The following is a 19,469-nucleotide window of genomic DNA, read 5'->3' on the forward strand; positions in this document are numbered from 1 at the left end:
TCTCATGTTCCTTCCCACCCTTAACGTGCCAAAGACAATCACTGTTCTGATTTGTGTCATAATACATTCCTGATTTAGAATTTCATGTCAATGGCTTTAAACCACAGGCTCTCTTAGGTCTGGAAACCTAATAATTTTCCAAATTGGAAAGTACTCGAGTGTCCATGAACAGTAGAATAAGTTCTGGTTTATTCTTTCATTGGAATATTAGCCGTGGGAATGAGTGATCCATAATTACCTGCAACAACAGTATGGAGGAATCTCTCTCTTTTTTTTTTTTTAAATACGGGGTTTCACCATGTTGGTCAGGCTGGTCTTGAACTCCCGACCTCAGGTGATCCACCCACCTTGGTCTCCAAAGTTCTTGGATTACAGGCATGACCCACCATGCCTGGCATCCGAGGAATCTCAAATATAATGTCAAGTAAAAGAATGTGATTTGATTTGCATATAAATGTAAGTACATAAACAGACAAAGCTAATCTATGCTGTTGGAAATCAAGATATTGATCATTCTTGGTGGGGTGTGGTTTGCAAAGTTTAGTGACCAGAGGAAGCAGAAGCAGCCTGATCATATTCTGTTTCTTCATCTGGATGATGACTACTCAGTGGAGTTCAGTTAGTGAAAATTTATCAAACTATACATCTGTGAAATATGTGTGTGTATCAGAGAAGTAAAATTTTAGGCCAGGTGCCGTGGCTCACGGCTGTAATCTCAGCTCTTTGGAGGCCGAGGTGGGCAGATCACTTGAGGTCAGGAGTTGGAGACTAGCCTGGGCAACATGGTGAAACCTGGTCTCTACTAAAATTTAGCTGGGTGTGGTGGTGTATGCCAGCTACTTGGGAGGCTGAGGAACAAGAATTGGTTGAATCAAGGAGGCGGAGATTGCAGTGAGCTGAGATTGTGCCACTATACTCCAGCCTAGATGACAGAGTGAAACTGCGTCTGAAAAAAAAACTTAAAAATAAAAATAAACAAAATTGGCCGGGCGTGGTGGCTCAAGCCTGTAATCCCAGCACTTTGGGAGGCCGAGGCGGGTGGATCACGAGGTCAAGAGATCGAGACCATCCTGGTCAACATGGTGAAACCCCGTCTCTACTAAAAATACAAAAAATTAGCTGGGCATGGTGGCGCGTGCCTGTAATCCAAGCTACTCGGGAGGCTGAGGCAGGAGAATTGCCTGAACCCAGGAGGCGGAGGTTGCGGTGAGCCAAGATCGAGCGATTGCACTCCAGTCTGGGTAACAAGAGTGAAACTCCGTCTCAAAAAAAATAAATAAATAAAAATAAACAAAATTACAGTGTTTGGTGATGGCCCAAAAGTTACCCCAATTATTTTGCCTGAAAGACAGGTCTAAAAAAAGATTTCAATGCCTTTGAGATATATATAAATATCCTGAAGTCCTAGAAGAAAAAGTCAAAAAATGTGGAGTTTTAGAATAATAAAACATCTCAAAACTATAGAATTTGTAAATTCCATATCCAAATGATCTCCAAAAGATGGTAGCATTTAGTGATCATTACTTAACCCAGAACTATTTTCTTACTCTACTTTCTAAGAATTTTCTAACTTAGAGAATTGTAAGTAGCAAAGAAAGGTATATATTTTTAAACAATCAAAACAATGGACACATTTTGTTTTCATTTTCAGGTTTGACCTGCCACCAGTTATCTTGTTTTCTATGGATGGATTTAGAGCGGAATATTTAGATACATGGGATTCTTTAATGCCAAATATCAATAAACTGAGTAAGTCTTCTATAACTAGTGGCCTGCAAATGGTAAAGACACATAGTCAACATCTGGATGATGCAACTTTTTTTCTGACTTTTAACCTTAATGGTTTGTCTGAGCCTAGATCCTCTCTGACTTTACCACATGGTATCTTCTTTCTGTTGGAAAAGTATTTTCACACTTTCTGTGTCTCCTACCTTTATTTTGGTAGCATGCTCATCCTTTTGTTTGTTTATTTTGATTTGTTTTGTATTTGAAGGTAACTTCTGTCCTGTGGAAATCTGTTTGTGTGTACTGCCTTGAAAGTGATGTTTGTCAGACCTGGATTCTGGGTCTTAGCAAGGTGGATATAACAAGGACCGGATCCAGAAGGAGCCTGGTGGGGTAGGCAGACCCAGCACCTCCCACCACTTCAGGAGATATCAAATCCAGGATCTATTTCAGTTCCAGAATGAAACTGCCTACAACCTGGCTCTACATCTTGCTAGCTGTGAGGTCTTGGGTAACTTTCCTTCACCTTTTAGTGCCCCAGCCTCTTCGTCTGTGAAATGGTGACTTCCCACCTGATAGATTACTGTGAGAATGTGCACGTAGCATTTTAAAAATAGCTATTTGACATGTGGCGTACATTGGATGTGTCACGCGTACCGCTTGCGCAAAGAGACTACCAGGCAGGCTTTGTGTGGGCAACAAGGCTGTTTATTTCGTGCCTGGGTGCAAGTGGGCCAAATCGCAGAAAGAAGTTAGGCAAAGAGGGTAGGAGAGGGAATTGGTTTTATAGGTTGGAGCAAATGCTCAACTAAAGGTGGTAACCTATCTTGGGGAGGGGGAGGATATCACAGATGCATGGTTACAAGGTAGGGGTCATTTATTACAATCAGGCATGATCACAAGCGTGGGAAGTATCAGTTGCAGTCAGAGGGGAGGGTGCGGTAGATTACACAGTTACAACGGTGAGGGTCTTGAGAAACCCAATGTCCAGGGGGAGATTTTTGCAAGGCTGAACAGGAATAATGGATGCGGGTTGTAGAGCAATTAGTTGAGGCAGGAACAACTTGTTTTACTTCCTTCTGTGGCCACCTGGCTACTTGTGGTTGCTTCAGACCTTCTGGTTCCTGGAGACCATTCAGAGTGAACGTGCAGGTCACCAAGGCTAAAATGGCCAGGCCTGGACTTAGAGCTCTAACAGGGTGGTTTTAAGTTATTGTTATAATTATTTTATTATTAGCTTTATTATAATGTACTTCTGTGTTAGGATACTTGGACTTCACACAATTTAATAAAGGTAGTAATAAAGAGAAGTTGAGGCTGGATGTGGTAGCTCATGCCTGTAATCCTAGCACTTTGGGAGGCGGAGGCTGGAAGATCCCTTGAGCTCAGGAGTTTGAGACCAGTGTGGGCAACATAGTGAGACCTTGTCTCTATTTAATTATATATATATTATAAATTATATATAATTATATGTATATTTAATTATATAACATATGTATATTTAATTATATAATATATATATATATTTTAAAAGAGAAGTTGAGTATCCAAGGACACAGTGCTAAGAAGTGGTAAAGTTAGAAACGGAGAGCTAACCCAAGGGCCCACACTCTTCATGGCCCTGGAGTTTCTTTCTTCCCTTTTCTAGGCCCTGTTTTATATCCCTGAAGCTCTCAAATTTCATGTCAGTTTTACTGGTTTATTGTTTTTCTTTTCCTTCAAGTTTTTTTTTTTTTTTTAAGATGGGGTTTCACCATGATGGCCAGGCTGGTCTTGAACTCCTGACCTCAGGTGATCCACCCATCTCGGCCTCCCAAAGTGCTGGGATTACAGGCGTGAACCACTGTGCCCGGCCCAAGAACATTGTCTTTCTTAGTGCAGGTGGTAGCAGATAAACAAGGCTAGGGCAAGATAAGGAAATTGTCAAGTGGGATAGAGTCGATTTGGCCTATTTAGAAGAAAGGCTTCTTGAAAAGTTGGATGGGAAACTGTGTATCAAATAGGACCAGAAGTAGCAGGTAGACAGCAAAGACCCCACAGGTGACATATGCAGAGTTTTGGAGATTAGAGTTTGCAAGGTTGGCATTCATGAACAGTAGAGCTCTTATATGGGCCACAGCAGATGTCATGTGCTGTCTGCTTTTTAAATTTTGTTAAGAATGCATAACATGAGATCTACCCTCTTAACAGATTTTTTTCAGTGTACAATGCAGTATTATTATCTATAGGCACAATGCTGTACACTGGATCTCTAGAATTTACTCATTTTCTAAAACTGAAATTTCATACCCATTGATTAACAATTCTGAATTTCCCCTTTACCCAGCCCCTGGAAACCAACAATTTTTAATTGTTGTTATTATTTTAGAGATGAAGTCTTGCTATGTTTCCCTCCCATCTCAGCCTCCCAAAGTGCTGGGATTACAGGTGTGAACCCCTGTGCCTGGCCTCACTTTGCTTTGTTACACATTTTTCTGATGATTAGTGACATTGAGCAACTTTCATTTACCTATTGGATGTTTGTATATCTTTAGAGATGCACGATATCTTTCTTCTTTGAAGAAATATCTATTCAGGTCATTAGCCCATTTTTTAATGAGACTATCAGATTGTCTGCTCTCAAGTTATAGAAGTTCCTTATATATTTTGGAAATTAACTCCTTATTAGAGATACAGTTTGAAATATCATAGGTTGCCTTTTCATTCTATTGATGGTTTCCTTTGTTGTACAGAAGCTTTTTAGTTTGTTGTAGTCCTGTATGTCTATTTTTGCTTTCATTGCCTATGCTTTTGTCATCATATTCATGAAACCATTGCCAAGACCAACGTCATTCAGATTTTCCCCTATGTTTTCTTCTAGAAGATTTATAGTTTCAGGTCTTATTTCAAATCTTTAATGTACTTTGAGTTGATTTTTGTGTATGGTATCAGATCAGGGTTCAAGTTCATTTTTCTGCATGTGGATATCCAGTTTCTAACACCATTTGTTGAGTTAGCTATTCTTTCCCCATTGTGTATTCTTGGCACTCTTTTTGAAGACTGGTTGACTATATATGCATGGATTTATTTCTGGGCTCTCTTTTTTTTTCTGAGATAGGGTCTCATTCTGTCACTCAGGCAGAGTGTGCAATGGTGTGATCTCAGCTCACTGTCACCTCTGCCTCCTAAATTTAAATGATAACCTCTGCCTCCTGAGTAGCTGAGATTACAGGCACCACACACCACAATGACTGGCCAATTTTTGTATTTTTTGTACAGATGAGGTTTTGCCATGTTGTCCAGGCTGGTCTTGAACTCCTGAGTTTAAGCTTGCCTTGGCCTCCCAAAGTGCTGAGATTACAGTTGTGGGCCACTGTGCCCAGCCTGGGCTCCCTATTCTTTTTCATTGGTCTATGTATCTGTTTTTATGCCAGTAACATGTTAATTACTGAAGACTTTTAATATATTTTGAAATCAGAAGCTTTGATGTCTTCAGATTTGTTCTTTTTCAAGAATGTTGTGGTTATTTGGGATCTTATAAACTTAAATTTTTTTCTATTTCTGTAAAAATGTCATTATGGTTTTGATAAAGATTGCATTGAACCTGCAAACTGTTTTGAGTAATAGGAGCATCTTAACAATATGAAGTCTTCCAGTCATGACATGAGGTGTCTTTCCATTTGTTTGTGTCCACCTTAATTTCTTTTACCCATATTTTATAGTTTTCATACACAAATCTTTCATTTTCTTGGTTAAATTTATTTATAAGAATTTCATTATTTTCAGTGTTTATAAATGAGATTGAATAGTTAATTATTAGTACATAGAAAGGCAACTGATTTTTGTATGTTGATTGTGAATCCTGCAACTCTACTGCATTTATTAGTTCTAAATAAATTTATTTAGAGCTTTCAGTTGATAATATCACACCTCCTGCAAACAGGGACAAGTTTACTTCTTTCTTTCCTATTTGGATGCCTTTTTTTTTCTTGCCTAATTGCTCAGGCTAGATGAGTGGACATTCTTGCTTTGTTCCTAATCTTAGGTGGAAAAACTTTAAGTTTTTCACCATTGAATAGGTTGTTAGTTGTGGACTTTTCATATAATCTTTATTATGTTGAGGTAATTTTTCTCCACAGCCATGTGCCACATAACAATGTTTCAGTCAACAACAGACTGCATATATAATGGTGGTCCCATAAATTATAATGGAGTTGAGAAATTCCTATCACCAGCTGGGTATGGTTGCTCTTACCTGCAATCCCAACACTTCAGAAGGCCAAGGAAGGAGGATTGCTTGCGCCCAGGAGTTCAAGATTAGCCTGGGCAACAAAGTGAAACCCTATCTCTACCAAAAAAAAAATAAAATAAATAAGCTGAGCACAATGGGGTGTGCCAGTAGTCCCAGCTACTCAAGAGGCTGAGGCAGAAGGATCCCTTGAGCCTAGGAGTTCAAGGTTGCAGTGAGCTATCATCACACCACTGCACTCTAGCCTGGGTAACAGAGTGATATCTTGTTTTAAAAAAAAAAAATCCTATCACCTAGTGATGTCAAAGCCATTATAATGTCATAGTGCAATGCATTATTCACACGTTTCTGGTGATGCTGGTCAAGACAAACCTACTGCACTGCCAGTCATAAAAAATTATAGTATATACATTTATGTACATTGCATCATACTTGATAATTATAATAAATGACCATTTCTGGTTTATGTATTTACTATACCATACTTTTTTTTAAGTGATGGGATCTTACTATGTTGCCCAGACTGGTCTCAAACTCCTGGGTTCAGCTGATCTTCCTACCTTGGCCTTCCAAAGTGCTGGGATTACAGACATGAGCCACTGTGCCAAGCTTATACTACACGTACACTTTGTACGTTATTTTAGAGTGTACTCCTACTTACTAAAAATGTTAACTATAAAAACAGCCTCAGGCAGGTCTTTCAGGAGGTACTTCAGAAGAAGGTACTGTTATCATAGAATATGACAGCTCCATGCCTATTATTGCCCCTAAAGACCTTTCAGTGGGGCCAGAGGTGGAGGTAGAAGACAGTGATATTATGACCTTGACACCATGTGGGGGTGGGCTGATGTGTGCGTTTGTGTCTTAGTTTTTGACAAAAACATTTAAAAAGTAAAAACAAAAAATTAAAAAACAAAAGCTTATAAAGATACAAAGAAAGAAAATATTTTTGTACAACAGTGCAATGTGTTTGTGTCTTAAAGTCAGCATTATTACAAAAGAGTCAAAAAGTTAAAAAAATTAAAAGTTCATAAAATAGAAAAGTTACAGTAAGCTAAGGTTAATTGACTATTGAAAAAATACGTTTCCATAAATGTAGTGTATCCTAAGTATGCAGTGTTTATAAAGTCCATGGTAGTTTACGGTAATGTTCTAGATTTTCACATTCACTCACCACTCACTTACTGACTTACTCAGAGCAACTTCCAGTCTTGCAGTCCTCATTCACGATAAGTGGTCTGCATTATATCATGTTTTTACTGTACCTTTTCTATATTTAGATAGATAGGATTAAATATATAAATACCACTATGTTACAATTGCCTACAGTATGAGGTAGAACAACATGCTATACAGATTTGTAGCCTAGGATTAACAGACTTTACCACATAAGCCTAGGTGCATAGTAGGCTTTACCATCTAGGTTTGTTTAAGTACACCCTGTTATGTTTGCACAATGATGGAATTGTCTAAATACACATTTCTAGGAATGTATCCCTGTCTTTAAGCAATCCATGCATGACTGTATTCCTAGTTTATTAAGAGCTTTTATCATGAAAGGGTGTTGAATTTTATCAAATGCTTTTCCTTCTTCTATTGAAGTGCTCATGTAATTTTTATCCTTCATTCGTTAATGTGATGTATCACATTAATTGATTTACATATGTTGAACATCCTTGCACCCCATGTGGGATAAATCCCACATGATCATGGTGTATAATCTTTTCATTGTGTTTTTGAATTTTGTTTGCTAGTATTTTGTTGAAGATATTTGCATCTATTTTCATCAGAAATATTAACCTGAAATTATCTTTTCTTCTGATGTCCGTATAGCTTTTTTATCAGGGTAATGCTAGACTTGTGAATTTGAAAGCATTCCCTTATCTTCAGTTTTTTGGAAGAGTTCGAGAAGAATTGGCATTAGTTCTTCAAATATTTGGTAGAGAAATTGTCAATGAAGCCATCTGGTCCTGGTCTTTTTCTTGGGAGGATTTTAGTTATTGATTCAATCTCCTTATTGTTTATAGGTTTATCCAGACTTTCTATTTATTTAAGATTCAGTCTTGGTACACTGTATATTTCTATGAATTTATCCATTTCTACTAGGTTATCCAGTTTGTTGGCATATAATCATTCGTAGCATTCTCTTACAAACCTTTTTATATCTGCAGTATCAATTGTAATCTTCTCTTTCTGATTTTATTTGAGTTTTCTCTCTCTTTTTCTCGGTCTAGTTAAAAGTATGTCAATTTTGTTTACCTTTTTGAAAAACCAGATGTTGGTTTCATTGATTTATTCTATTGTTTCTCTATTCTCTATTTCATTTCTTCTTTAATCTTGTTTTCTTCTTTCTGCTAACCTTGGATTCAGTTTGTTCCTTTTTCTGTTCCTTGAGGTGCAAAGTTAAGTTGTTTATTTAAAATTGTTTTTCTTTCTTAATGTAGGCATTTATTGTTATAACTTGCATTTTAGTGCTGCTTTTGCTGCATCCCATTTTCATGTTCGTTCGTCTTGTTTCAAGATACTTTCTAATTGCACCTTTGATTTCTTCTTTGATGCGTTGGTTGTTCAAGTGTGTAACATAATTTCTAAATTTTTAAGTTTTCCTTCTAATACAAATTTCTAGTTTTATTCCACTGTAGTTGGAGAAAATACTTGGTATGATTTTCTTAAATACATTAAGACTTGTTCTGTGCTCTATCCTGGAGAATGTTCCATGCATACTTAAAAAAAATGTGTTGAGCTGGGTTGAATGTTATGTAAGGTTTCTACATGAAAAAAGAAAAAGCACCCTGCTGATAGTTTTATAGGGCTTCTCTTGTATATCGTGGGTTGCTTTTATTTTGCTGCCTTCAACATTCATTGTCTTTGACTTTTGACATTTGATTATAATTAGTCTTGGTGTGGATTTCTTTATGCTAATTGTGTTTAGAATTTTTCAACCTTCCTGGATCTGACTGCCCATTTTTTCCCTGCTAGATTTGGGAGTTTTTAGCCATTATTTCTTTGAAAAAACTTTCTGGTTCTTCCTCTTTTTCTTCTCCTGAAAATCTCATCATGGGTATATTAGTCCACTTGTTGGTGTCTCAAAGTTCTCTTAATGTTTCATCACTCCTTTTGTTCTTTTTTCTTTTTGCTCCTTTGCCTGAATGGTTTTAAGAGGCCAGTCCGAGTTTGCCTGTCTTGGTTGAAATTTTCAGTTTATTCATGCATTGTTCTCATCACCTCAATGAGTGTCTTTATGACAATTATTTTGAAATGTCTGTTAGGAAAATTGTATCACTGCTTCATTCAGGTCAATTTCTGATTTATCTTGTTTCTTTGTTTTGAACGTATTTCCCCATTTCTTCATTTTCCTTTGCTCTTTGTGTTGGCATTTGCACATTGGACAAAACAGCCACCTTTCTAGGTTTTCATAGATAGGAGAAACCCTCACCAGTTGGCCTGATCAGGGATTCTGGAGGCCCCTTAAACCTTCATGCTAGTCCAACCTTGTTTCTTTGTTCTTAGGGGCCTCAAGTGTCTAGAGTACATTGGTCCCATTCGTGCTCCAAGATAAGTGAAACTGAAGCCAACTCCTTCGGCAGTCACCAGAGACTTTGAATCACTAGACGTCTTGTCCAATTCTTTCCCCAGAGATAAGTTGGGATCTGGATTTTGTTTTGTTTTGTTGTTTTTGTTTTTTGCTTTTTTCCCCATTTGTGCCACACCAGAGAGAGGGGCTGTGGTGACTAACATGCTACATCAAACCACTGTGTTTTTTCTTACTGGCCTCCCAGGTGACTAGGGTATACTGGATTCCATTAGTGCTTCAATACAAGCAAAACAGAAAAAGCCAGTCCTTTGGGCAGTCCCTGGAAAAGTTGGGGCATTGGACACTTAGTGCAACTCTTTTCCTCCCCTGGGAGAAGCTGGGAGTTGGGGTTATTGCCTGATTTATCAGGAGAAGCTGTGGTGAGTGCCTGCGTGCTAGTTCAAAGCTCCTCTTTGTTCTCTGTAGCACCCAGAGGACTAATACATGTTGGGTCTCAGATCTTCTAGCCAATTTCTCAGATACCACTTGGAAAAACTGGAGTGTTTGATGTGTGGTCCAATTTTTTCCCTCCTTGGGGAGAAGCTAAAAGTTGAGAGTTCTCTTCTGATCATATAGCACTGTTCTGGGATGAGTATTATGTCAGAGAAATGGTTCTGCTTTTCCTACTGGTTTCAATGTAACTGGTTTTATACTTGCCTGGTAAGCAGGAGCCTCTCAAGTAGTTTCTGGGTTTCTCACAGATGGAATTGGTTTATGTGTGGCTACTGAATGATTGTGTCTGCTGTGGGAAGTCTTCCAAGATTTCCTATTCTGTCATCTTGCTAACATCATTCCTCTCTGCTCTCTTTTGACCATTCTTCTTTATGTGCCAAGGGCTTGAAGGCATATCAGCAACTTTGGGAAGACTGAAGCCCCTGCAGAATTTATTATTCTCTATTTTTTTGAGTGCTAGAAATGATACAGGCCAATATTATGGCTAATCTAAGAAGTTATTCTACTAAATTAGATATAAAATGAAAGTACTTATTTTCAGCTTTTTTTTTTTTTAGACAGAGTCTCACTCTGTTGCTCAGGCTGGAGTACAGCGGCATGATCTCTGCACATCGCAGCCTCTGCCTCCTGAGTTCAAGCGATTCGCCTGCCTCAGCCTCCCGAGTAGCTGGGATTACAGGCATGTGCCACCGTGCCCAGCTCATTTGTTGTATTTTAGGAGAGACAAAGTTTCACCATGTTGGCCAGGCTGATCTTGAACTCCTGACCTCAGATGATGCCGGCCTTGGCTTCCCAATGTGCTGGGATTGCGGAAGTGAGTCACCACACCTGGCCTACATTGTAGTTTTGATCTGTACATTCTTTGGTTGCTTTACCTACTCACCCGTTTAGACTTCTGCTGCTTCTTAGAGTTTCTGGTTACCATAAACCTAGTTGCATGGACTTATCTCATTTACATTTTCAGATATTTTTGTTTGGTACTTTAAAAAATTTTTTTAGAAGTAAAACATACACATAAACATTTTAAAGCAATGTTCAAGGCTATATAGCAAAATAAATGAATGAACCTCTTTCCTGATCTTCCTACTTTTCCTTTGCGAAGGCAATAACTAATTGGTTTATTGAGTCTTTCCAGAAGTAGTCTGTTCAAGCCTAACTTAAATTATTCATATTTAGAAGAAACAATTGTAGCAGACTGTGCTTTTTGTGGGCTTTCTTCAGTAGCTGTGGTTCAAGGGCAGGTGATACAAAATGGTAGCTTGACTCTATAGAGAGTCAGCAGATGTATCCTGTTTATGACATCACGTAACTAGAGTAGGTGTACAACACCTACCAGTATTTTACAATACTGGTAGCTTAGTTTGCATTTTATTTTATACCCTAGCTTTACTCATTTAGGAATTTGAGTTTGTCACCCATCTTTCAAGGAAATTAAAACAGAAACTGACTCTATGTATCTGTTCATTGTATGACTATTTTCTCAAATTATTTTAATTGCATAAGTGGACTAGATCTCATTTTATTTTCTTGTCATATAACTTCTTAACAATATTAAATGTCTTTCCCTAATTGAGATCAAGATTTACTTATTGGTGGTATTGACTAAAAAAGAAAAATGAAGGTTATTTTAATCTTAAGTTGTTTTATAAAGCCCTCGAGCAGTTCTCAAGCTTGAATACATTAGGATGACCTAGGGTGCTTGTTAAAAATGTACATTTTTGGCCGGGTGCAGGGGCTTACACTGTAATCCCAGCACTTTGGGAGGCTGAAGCAGGTGGATCACTTGAGGCCAGGAGTTTGAGACCAGTCTGGCCAAAATAACAAAATCCCATCTCCACTAAAAAAAATACAAAAATTAGCTGGGCTTGGTGGTAGGCACCAGTAGTCCCAGCTACTGTGGAGGCTAAAGCAGGTATATCACTTGAACGCAGGGGCAGGAGCTGCAGTGAGCTGAGATCGCACCACTGCACTCCAGTCTGGGTGACAGAGCAAGACTCCAAAAAAAAGAAGAAAAGAAAGAAAGAGAGAGAGAGAGAGGGAAGGAAGGAAGGAGGGTGGGAGGGAGGGAGGGAAGGAAGGAAGAAAGAAAGAAGGAGAGAAAGAAAGAAAGAAAGAAAGAAAGAAAGAAAGAAAGAAAGAAAGAAAGAAAGAAAGAGGGAAAGAAAGAAAGAAAAAAGATTTTTTGAACTTCCTTTCCTTCATCTCCTACCTTCCAACCCGCATCAGAGAATCTTATGTAGTGGACTTGATATGGGGCCCTAGAAGTTTCTGAAGGAGTAAATTCCTGGATCAGAGACTGGGAAGGAGACTAATCCCAAAAACACTCATTGTGTTCAGCAGAAAAGCTTGTGACCTTTTGGACAACAATTTCATGTTTTGTTTTGACCTAAAGAGAATCTATAATAGTGAAGCTTATTTTAGAAGTAGAGGCAACACAATTTTGGTGTGGAAAATTCCTTGTACATCGCTGCTGCAGAGGAAGTAGCAATGTGTCCCAGCGGTTCTGACCTCTTTAAACAGGGTTATTGCACAGATTGAAAACAACAGAGCAATGAAGCGAAATTACTGCCATACTTTGTGAAAAACAGATCAAAGGAAACTTCCCTGGTCAAATGGAAACTGTACTACAAGTAAGGAGCAGTCAAGTTAGCTTAATTTGTAAACAGTGCTACATGACAGGGTCTTATGCAGTTGAACAAGTCAAATCCGTTTTCAATCTAGACAGTAGTGTTGACTTTTGTTATATTAGATACTTTGCACGTAAGAACTATCAGCTAGATGCCAATGCTATATAAAGCAAACAAAGCTGGCAGTGTATGATAGAGAGTACATTTAGCTCAGGGGTCAACAAACTGTAACCTGTAGGCCAAAGCTGGTTCCCTCTGCTCGTTTGTGTATGACCTGCCGTATATACTGAGAATTGTTTTACTTATTTTAGAAATATTTTATTTATTTATTTATTTGAAACAGGATTTCACTCTGTCACCCAGGCTGAAGTGCAGTGGTTCAATGACAGACTCTGTCTCCTTGGCTCAAACAGCCCTCCCACCTCAGCCTCCAGAGTAGCTGGCACTACGCAGGTGCATGCCATGATGCCCAGCTAACTTTTTATTTTTAGGTAGAGAGGAGCTTTTCACTGTGTTGCTCAGGTTGGTCTCAAACTCTTGAGCTCAAGTGATCTGCCTGCCTCAGCCTCCAAAGGGCTGGAGTTATAGGCGTGAGCCACTGGGCCTAGTCTGTTTTACATTTTTAAATGCTCAGAAGAAAGGAAGGATATTTCGTGACATGTAAAAATTACCTGAAATTCAGTTGTCAATGTCCATAAAGAAAGTTCTATTAAAACATGGCCATGTTCTTTTGTTTTTGTATTGTCTACACGTGCTTTGGGGCCTCAATGGCAGAGCGGAATTGTTGCAACAAAGACCATATCGCCTTGCAAAGCCTAACATGTGTATCACTGGCTCTTCCAGAAAAAATCTACACACCTTGATTTAGCTCATTCCTCTCCTAAAAGGCTGACATTCCTTGGAATGCAGGAAGCTTAGAGGCCAGAATTTCAACCTCTTTCCCTCTTCAATCCACTTTTTAGTTTGTTTTCTATTTTTCTGGGAGAATTTCACGTTCAGATTGTTAGTTATCCGAAAACTGAAGAAGAAACAACTTCCTAATTTCTCATCATATTCTGTTGTAGAAACGTGTGGAATTCATTCAAAATACATGAGAGCTGTGTATCCTACCAAAACCTTCCCAAATCATTACACCATTGTCACGGTAAGTGCCTGACCCAGTGGTAAGACAGGCCAAAGACCAGAACTGATCACATAAGACAGACATGCTTGGGCAGGAACCGGCTGATTTCAGTGTCTTACCCTGAATTGAGAATCAAGCACATGTGGGGATAGTTCATGGCTCAATTCAGGCTGGAAAGTCATGGCTCAATGTGAGGCCACTCCAGAGCTGTGAGGCACGAGCTATGAGTAAATGTCCAGCCTTAGGTTAACTCACCTGTGTCGAACCCAAAACAGACCCTTTGATGTGAGAAATACCATTTTCCTCTGGTCTTTTGATTGCCCTTTGTTTATCTGAAGGTTGGCTGAGAACAGTAAGCTATATAGAGGGACAACTACTTTGATGTGGAAAATTTCATTCTTTCCTAGTCTTTTCATTGTAATTAACTTGATAGAACTTATTTTTCATAAATGAATTAACACTGTCTACATCTCTTTAAATAAATCAATAAAAGCAAGCGAATTACCTTAGTGTATAAAAAGATGTAGGTAGAATGATTAAAATGAGCTTAAATAAAAATTAAGTTATTTAAGATGGATAGATTTAGAACACATTTTAAGGCACCTTCTGCCTCAAAGGATATTTGTGTCTTTATTACTTTGGGTTTTAGTCTTTTGTTACTATGGAACAGTAACTATGACATTTAAATTTTAACCCCTATACAAATGTATGTGTATTCTCATTATTTGCAGATTCAACGTTTGTGGGTTTGTCTACTCACTAAAATTTATTTCTAGCCTCCAAATCAATAAGTATAGTGCATTTGTGGTCATTTGCAGCCATCACAAAGAAGCATAAAAAGTTGAGTTTCCCAATGCACATGTCACATGTTCCTAGCTAAGGTCTAACCAGGAGACATTCTGCTTTCTTGTTTTAGCTGTAACATTATAAACAAGTAACATTTTCACAATCTTACTGTCTATCGAATGCTATACTTTTTATATGCTCATGCTTTTTCTTGGGTCATGTCACTAGTTAAAATTGTCCCCTTGTATAGTACCAAAGTGCTTTCTGCTATCCCTAAGAGCAAGAAGGCTGTGAATTGCCTTACAGAGGAAGTATGTGTGTTAGGTAAACTTTGCTCAGGCATGAGTTATAGTGAACCAACAATATATATAAATAAGGTGACTTTAAACAGAAACACTTATAAAAGAAGGTTATGTATTGATTAGAAGACAAAAAATGTTGTAACCAGAGGATCTCAGGAACATAACTCTGTATTTTTCCTAGGAGTAATGGTTTAGTAATCATTAATTCAGTGTTCATGACAACTTTATAGAATATAACTACTATGAATAATAATAATTGACTGTATACACATAAATATAAATACATACTACATACTACATATATGTATGTGTATACATAAAATAATGGATTATGCAAAAGTGCTACTAATTTACCATTTATATATTTTATACACATGTATGCATAGATATTCATATACGTGGTGATGTTCTAAAATAATGACCCTAAAATCCATAGGCATTCAATAGAAACGTGTGGAATGATTAAATAAATATGTGGGATTGGATAGATGGATGGATGGCAGGGAAGGTGGATGGAGACTGGGCAGGCTGCCTTTAAAATGCTGGTAACACCCTTTAATTCAATTTTGTCGAGATATTTGATATATAGAAAGCTTCTATCTAGTAAATTTCTTGCTATTATTGATAATATAACCAGTGGCTAACCATTACTCTACTATGTGAATCTTTAACAAACAGTTAAACAGTTTTTTAGCACACAAAAGTTATATTAACACCATCAGCACAAGCCATCAGCCTAATGTAATTTATTTGCTGCTATAAACCATGGTAAACTAGAAAAAAATATATATATATATACACACACATATATATATACACACATATATACACATATACACACACACATATATATATATGTACATATATATATATATACTGGCATGCAGGTAAAAAATTTAAAAGAAAATATATAGATATATATACACACTTGGCCTTCCATATGTGTGGGTTCTGAATCCATGGATTCAACTAACTCTGGGATGAAAATATATTTGAATGGAATCAACCTAAATGTCCATCAATGACAGACTGGATAAAGAAAATGTGGTACATATATACACCATGTAATATGCAGCCATACAAAAACAAGATCTTTTTTTGTGGGGCCATAGATGGAGCTGGACACTATCATCCTTAGCAAACGAAATACCACATGTTGTTACTTATAAGTGAGAGCTAAATGATAAGAACTTATTAACGCAAAGAGGAAACAACAGACACTGGGTCTACTTGAAGAGGGAAGGTGGGAGGAGGGAAAGGAGCAGAAAAGAGAACTATTGGGTACTGATCTTAGTACCTGGGTATGTACAATAAACTCTCATGACACATGTTTACCCCTTGCACAGGGTTTGTTCCTAAGTGACAAACTTTCACATGTACCCCAAACCTAAAAGAAGGAAAGAGAAAGGAAGGAAAGAAGGAAGGAAGGAAGGAAGGAAGGAAGGAAGGAAGGAAGGAAGGAAGGAAGGAAGGAAGGAAAGAAGGAAGGAAGGAAGGAAGGAAAAATATTTGGAAAAAAACTGCATTTTTACTGAATATGTACAGACTTTTCTTGTCACTATTCCCTAAACAATACAATGATTGACATAACCTGTGCATTGTATTAGCTATTATAAGTAATTTAGAGATGATTAAAATATACAGGAGGGTATGCATAGGTTATATGCAAATCCCAAGCCATTTTCTATCAGAGACTTGAAGATCTTCTGATTTTGGTGCCTGAGGGAGGTCATGAAACTAATGGAAGCCAAGGGATGACTATATCTCCTGATATTTAAGTTCAGGTCCATGTGTTTTACGTTGAAAGGTGTATAGTATCTTTCCTAGATATGAGTAATAGATTGTGTGCTATTTTAATTTAAATTTATATTTTACTAATATTTTATCTTACATCTTTTTTGAAATTATCATTTTAGGGCTTGTATCCGGAATCACATGGCATCATTGACAATAATATGTATGATGTAAATCTCAACAAGAATTTTTCACTTTCTTCAAAGGAGCAAAATAATCCAGCCTGGTGGCAAGGGCAACCAGTATGTAGCATTATACACGTGGCAACTGAAGTAACTGCCATTTCTCAATGTGACAGGAGGTCACACTTCTCACCCCACTTTGAGTTCTATGTCACCCATCTAGTTTCTAAGGGCTGAGGGTGGGAAGGTGTTTCACCACTATTTATAACTTGAATTTTTAAAACATTTGTGGTTGTTAATTCAAACAGCTTTTGTTTAAATGTGCATGTTGGATTATAAATGTATCTATCTAGAAATTACTCAGAAAGATTATTGTTAGTGTTTTTCCTCATTCTGTTTTGTAATTCTTTTAAAGGGAGAAAGGAACCATCCAATTTTACCAGTTAAAAAAAAAATGATTTTGCTTCTTTGTACCTTGCTATGTTTTTGATTTTTGAGGCAGATTCTTAGATAATTATATCTTTTAATTGCTACAATGGTTAAATTTCTATTTTAATACATGCTGCAACTATTAATCTTGTTTAGTTTCTAGGCAGGTACACCATTCCTGCCCAAGGTAATTATCGAGTTTCACTTATTCTAAATTTTCTCTTCTTACAGATGTGGCTGACAGCAATCTATCAAGGTTTAAAAGCTGCTACCTACTTTTGGCCCGGATCAGAAGTGGCTATAAGTGGCTCCTTTCCTTCCATATACCTGCCTTACAATGGGTAGTGAAGCACTTCCAGATATTCTCCCAGCTAGGCAGAAATGATCAGGATTTTTTTTTTCATCTTAATCTTGGTGGCAATTCTATTAATCCAGTCGTTTGAGCTAAAAATCTTGGGAGTCACCATTGATTCCTCTTCTCTATATCACTCAAGCAGTCTTTCAGTAAATGCTTTTGGCTCTAATTAAAAATCTACATAGCCTGAGAACTTTTTATAACCTCTAGAATTACCACTCTGGTTTGAGCTATTATCTCTCGGCTGTACTATTGCAGTTGCCTCTTTACTCATTTCTCTGCTTCTTATCCTTTATAATCTAGTCTCATCCCACCCACCAGAGGGATTCCTTTAAAATGCAAGTCTGGCCGAATAGGGTGGCTCATGCCTATAATCCCAACAGTTTGGGAGGCTGAGGTTGGCTAATCACTTGAGGTCAGGAATTTGAGACCAGCCTGGCCAACATGGTGAAACCCCGTCTCTACTAAAAACACAAAAATTAGCTGGGCATGGTGGCGCATTGCCTGTAATCCTGGCTACTCCAGAGGCTGAGGCAGGAGAATCGTTTAAACTCAGGAGACAGAGGTTGCAGTGCGCTGTGGTCAGGGGCTCCTGTAGTCCAACCTAGGCGACAGAGCGAGATCTGTCTCAAATAAATAAATAAATTTATTAAATTAAATGCAAGTCCAATTATGGCATTCTTTTGCACCAAAAACTTCAATGGCTCCTTGTGTCACTCAGAGTAAAAGCCCACAAAGCCCTACGTGGCATGACCTCGGCTGTTCGCTTAGCTCTCAGACCTTATCTTCTGCTACTCCCTGGGGTGCTCACTCTGAACTCCTTGGTGGGCTTCAATCTACTAGGCTCGCTTCTGCTGCAGGACGTTGCACTGGCTGTTCACCCTCCCTGAGATGATTTGCTTCATGGATCCGAATGCCTACTCTTTTACTGCCTTCCAGCCGCTATTGAAAAATTACCTTCTCAATATTGTCTTGCCCCAGTTACACTAAGATTTAAAATTCCAAATCACCTTCATCCCTGTTACTGTGCTCTAGATTTTTTTTGTCCATAGCATTTATCACCTTTTAATACACTGTATAATTTATTTTTAAATTAGGTCTATTTTTGTTACTTGTCTTCCTCCACTAGAATGTCACCTTTGGTTTTCTCACTGATAAATTCTGTTTTGAATGAACAAATAGTGTCCAGCAATAGAGGTTCAACATATGTATATGCACACGTTTTTAAAATGGAGCGAATGGATCATAATCATTTGTCTTTTATTTTAGTTGGGAAAACTAAAGGAGAGAAAGGTGAGGGGGAAATAAAACAATCTACATTTCATTTATAGTGCTGCAAGTGTATCTATGAACAGAAATCCCTTGAAATCCTACTTAATCCCTTTCAATATTGTGATTATATAGGGACACAAAGTGGATAGCTGAAGATATTAACCTCTCTGAATAGGAATGTAATGGAGTTATTCTTGATTTGATTCATTTTAAAGGATTATTTCTACCCTATTTTTTCAGAAGTGTTCCATATGAAAAGAGGATTTCTACATTGTTAAAATGGCTGGACCTGCCCAAAGCTGAAAGGTAAAGTCTAGTGTCAGAAAAGTGCTGGCATAGTGGCATTTACATGGTTAAAAAATGAAGTTATTTCTTTACTTTAAATGGCAATTTTTGGGCTATTTTTGAAACAACATGGCATTGCCTTTTAATGGGCACTTTTCATGAATTGTTCCTGGCTGGTCAGAGGCTTTCACTCCTTTAATCCCAGCACTTTGGGAGGTTGAGGCAGGAGGCTCACTTGGGCCCAGGAATCCCAGACCAGACTGGACAACACAGTGAGACCCTGTCTCTAAAAAAATGTAAAGAAATTAGCTGGGCGTGGTGGTTCACAGTTATAATCCTAGCTACTTGGGAGGCTGAGGCGGGAGAATCACTTGAGCCCAGGAGTTTGAGGCTG

The 19,469-nt window shown here is 37.9% G+C and overlaps 1 protein-coding gene across 3 annotated transcripts in view; it reads left to right on the top strand.

Annotated features, from left to right (window-relative positions):
* ENPP3 (ectonucleotide pyrophosphatase/phosphodiesterase 3) overlaps positions 1-19,469 on the top strand; it is a 91,978-nt gene that overhangs the window by 21,156 nt on the left and 51,353 nt on the right. For 2 of the 3 annotated variants that reach the window (XM_035296727.3, XM_054254437.2), the window contains exons 6-10: positions 1,652-1,749; positions 13,672-13,751; positions 16,735-16,854; positions 17,395-17,504; positions 19,031-19,096. In XM_035296727.3, coding sequence (XP_035152618.2) covers positions 1,652-1,749; positions 13,672-13,751; positions 16,735-16,854; positions 17,395-17,504; positions 19,031-19,096 — 474 coding nt within the window. Of the gene's footprint in view, positions 1-1,651; positions 1,750-10,484; positions 10,795-13,671; positions 13,752-16,734; positions 16,855-17,394; positions 17,505-19,030; positions 19,097-19,469 lie in introns of those variants that run through there. The other variant, XM_054254438.2, reaches the window with a different exon arrangement.

The sequence above is a fragment of the Callithrix jacchus genome, chromosome 4 (genome assembly GCF_049354715.1).
Source record: "Callithrix jacchus isolate 240 chromosome 4, calJac240_pri, whole genome shotgun sequence".
Classification (NCBI taxonomy): Eukaryota; Metazoa; Chordata; class Mammalia; order Primates; family Cebidae; genus Callithrix; species Callithrix jacchus.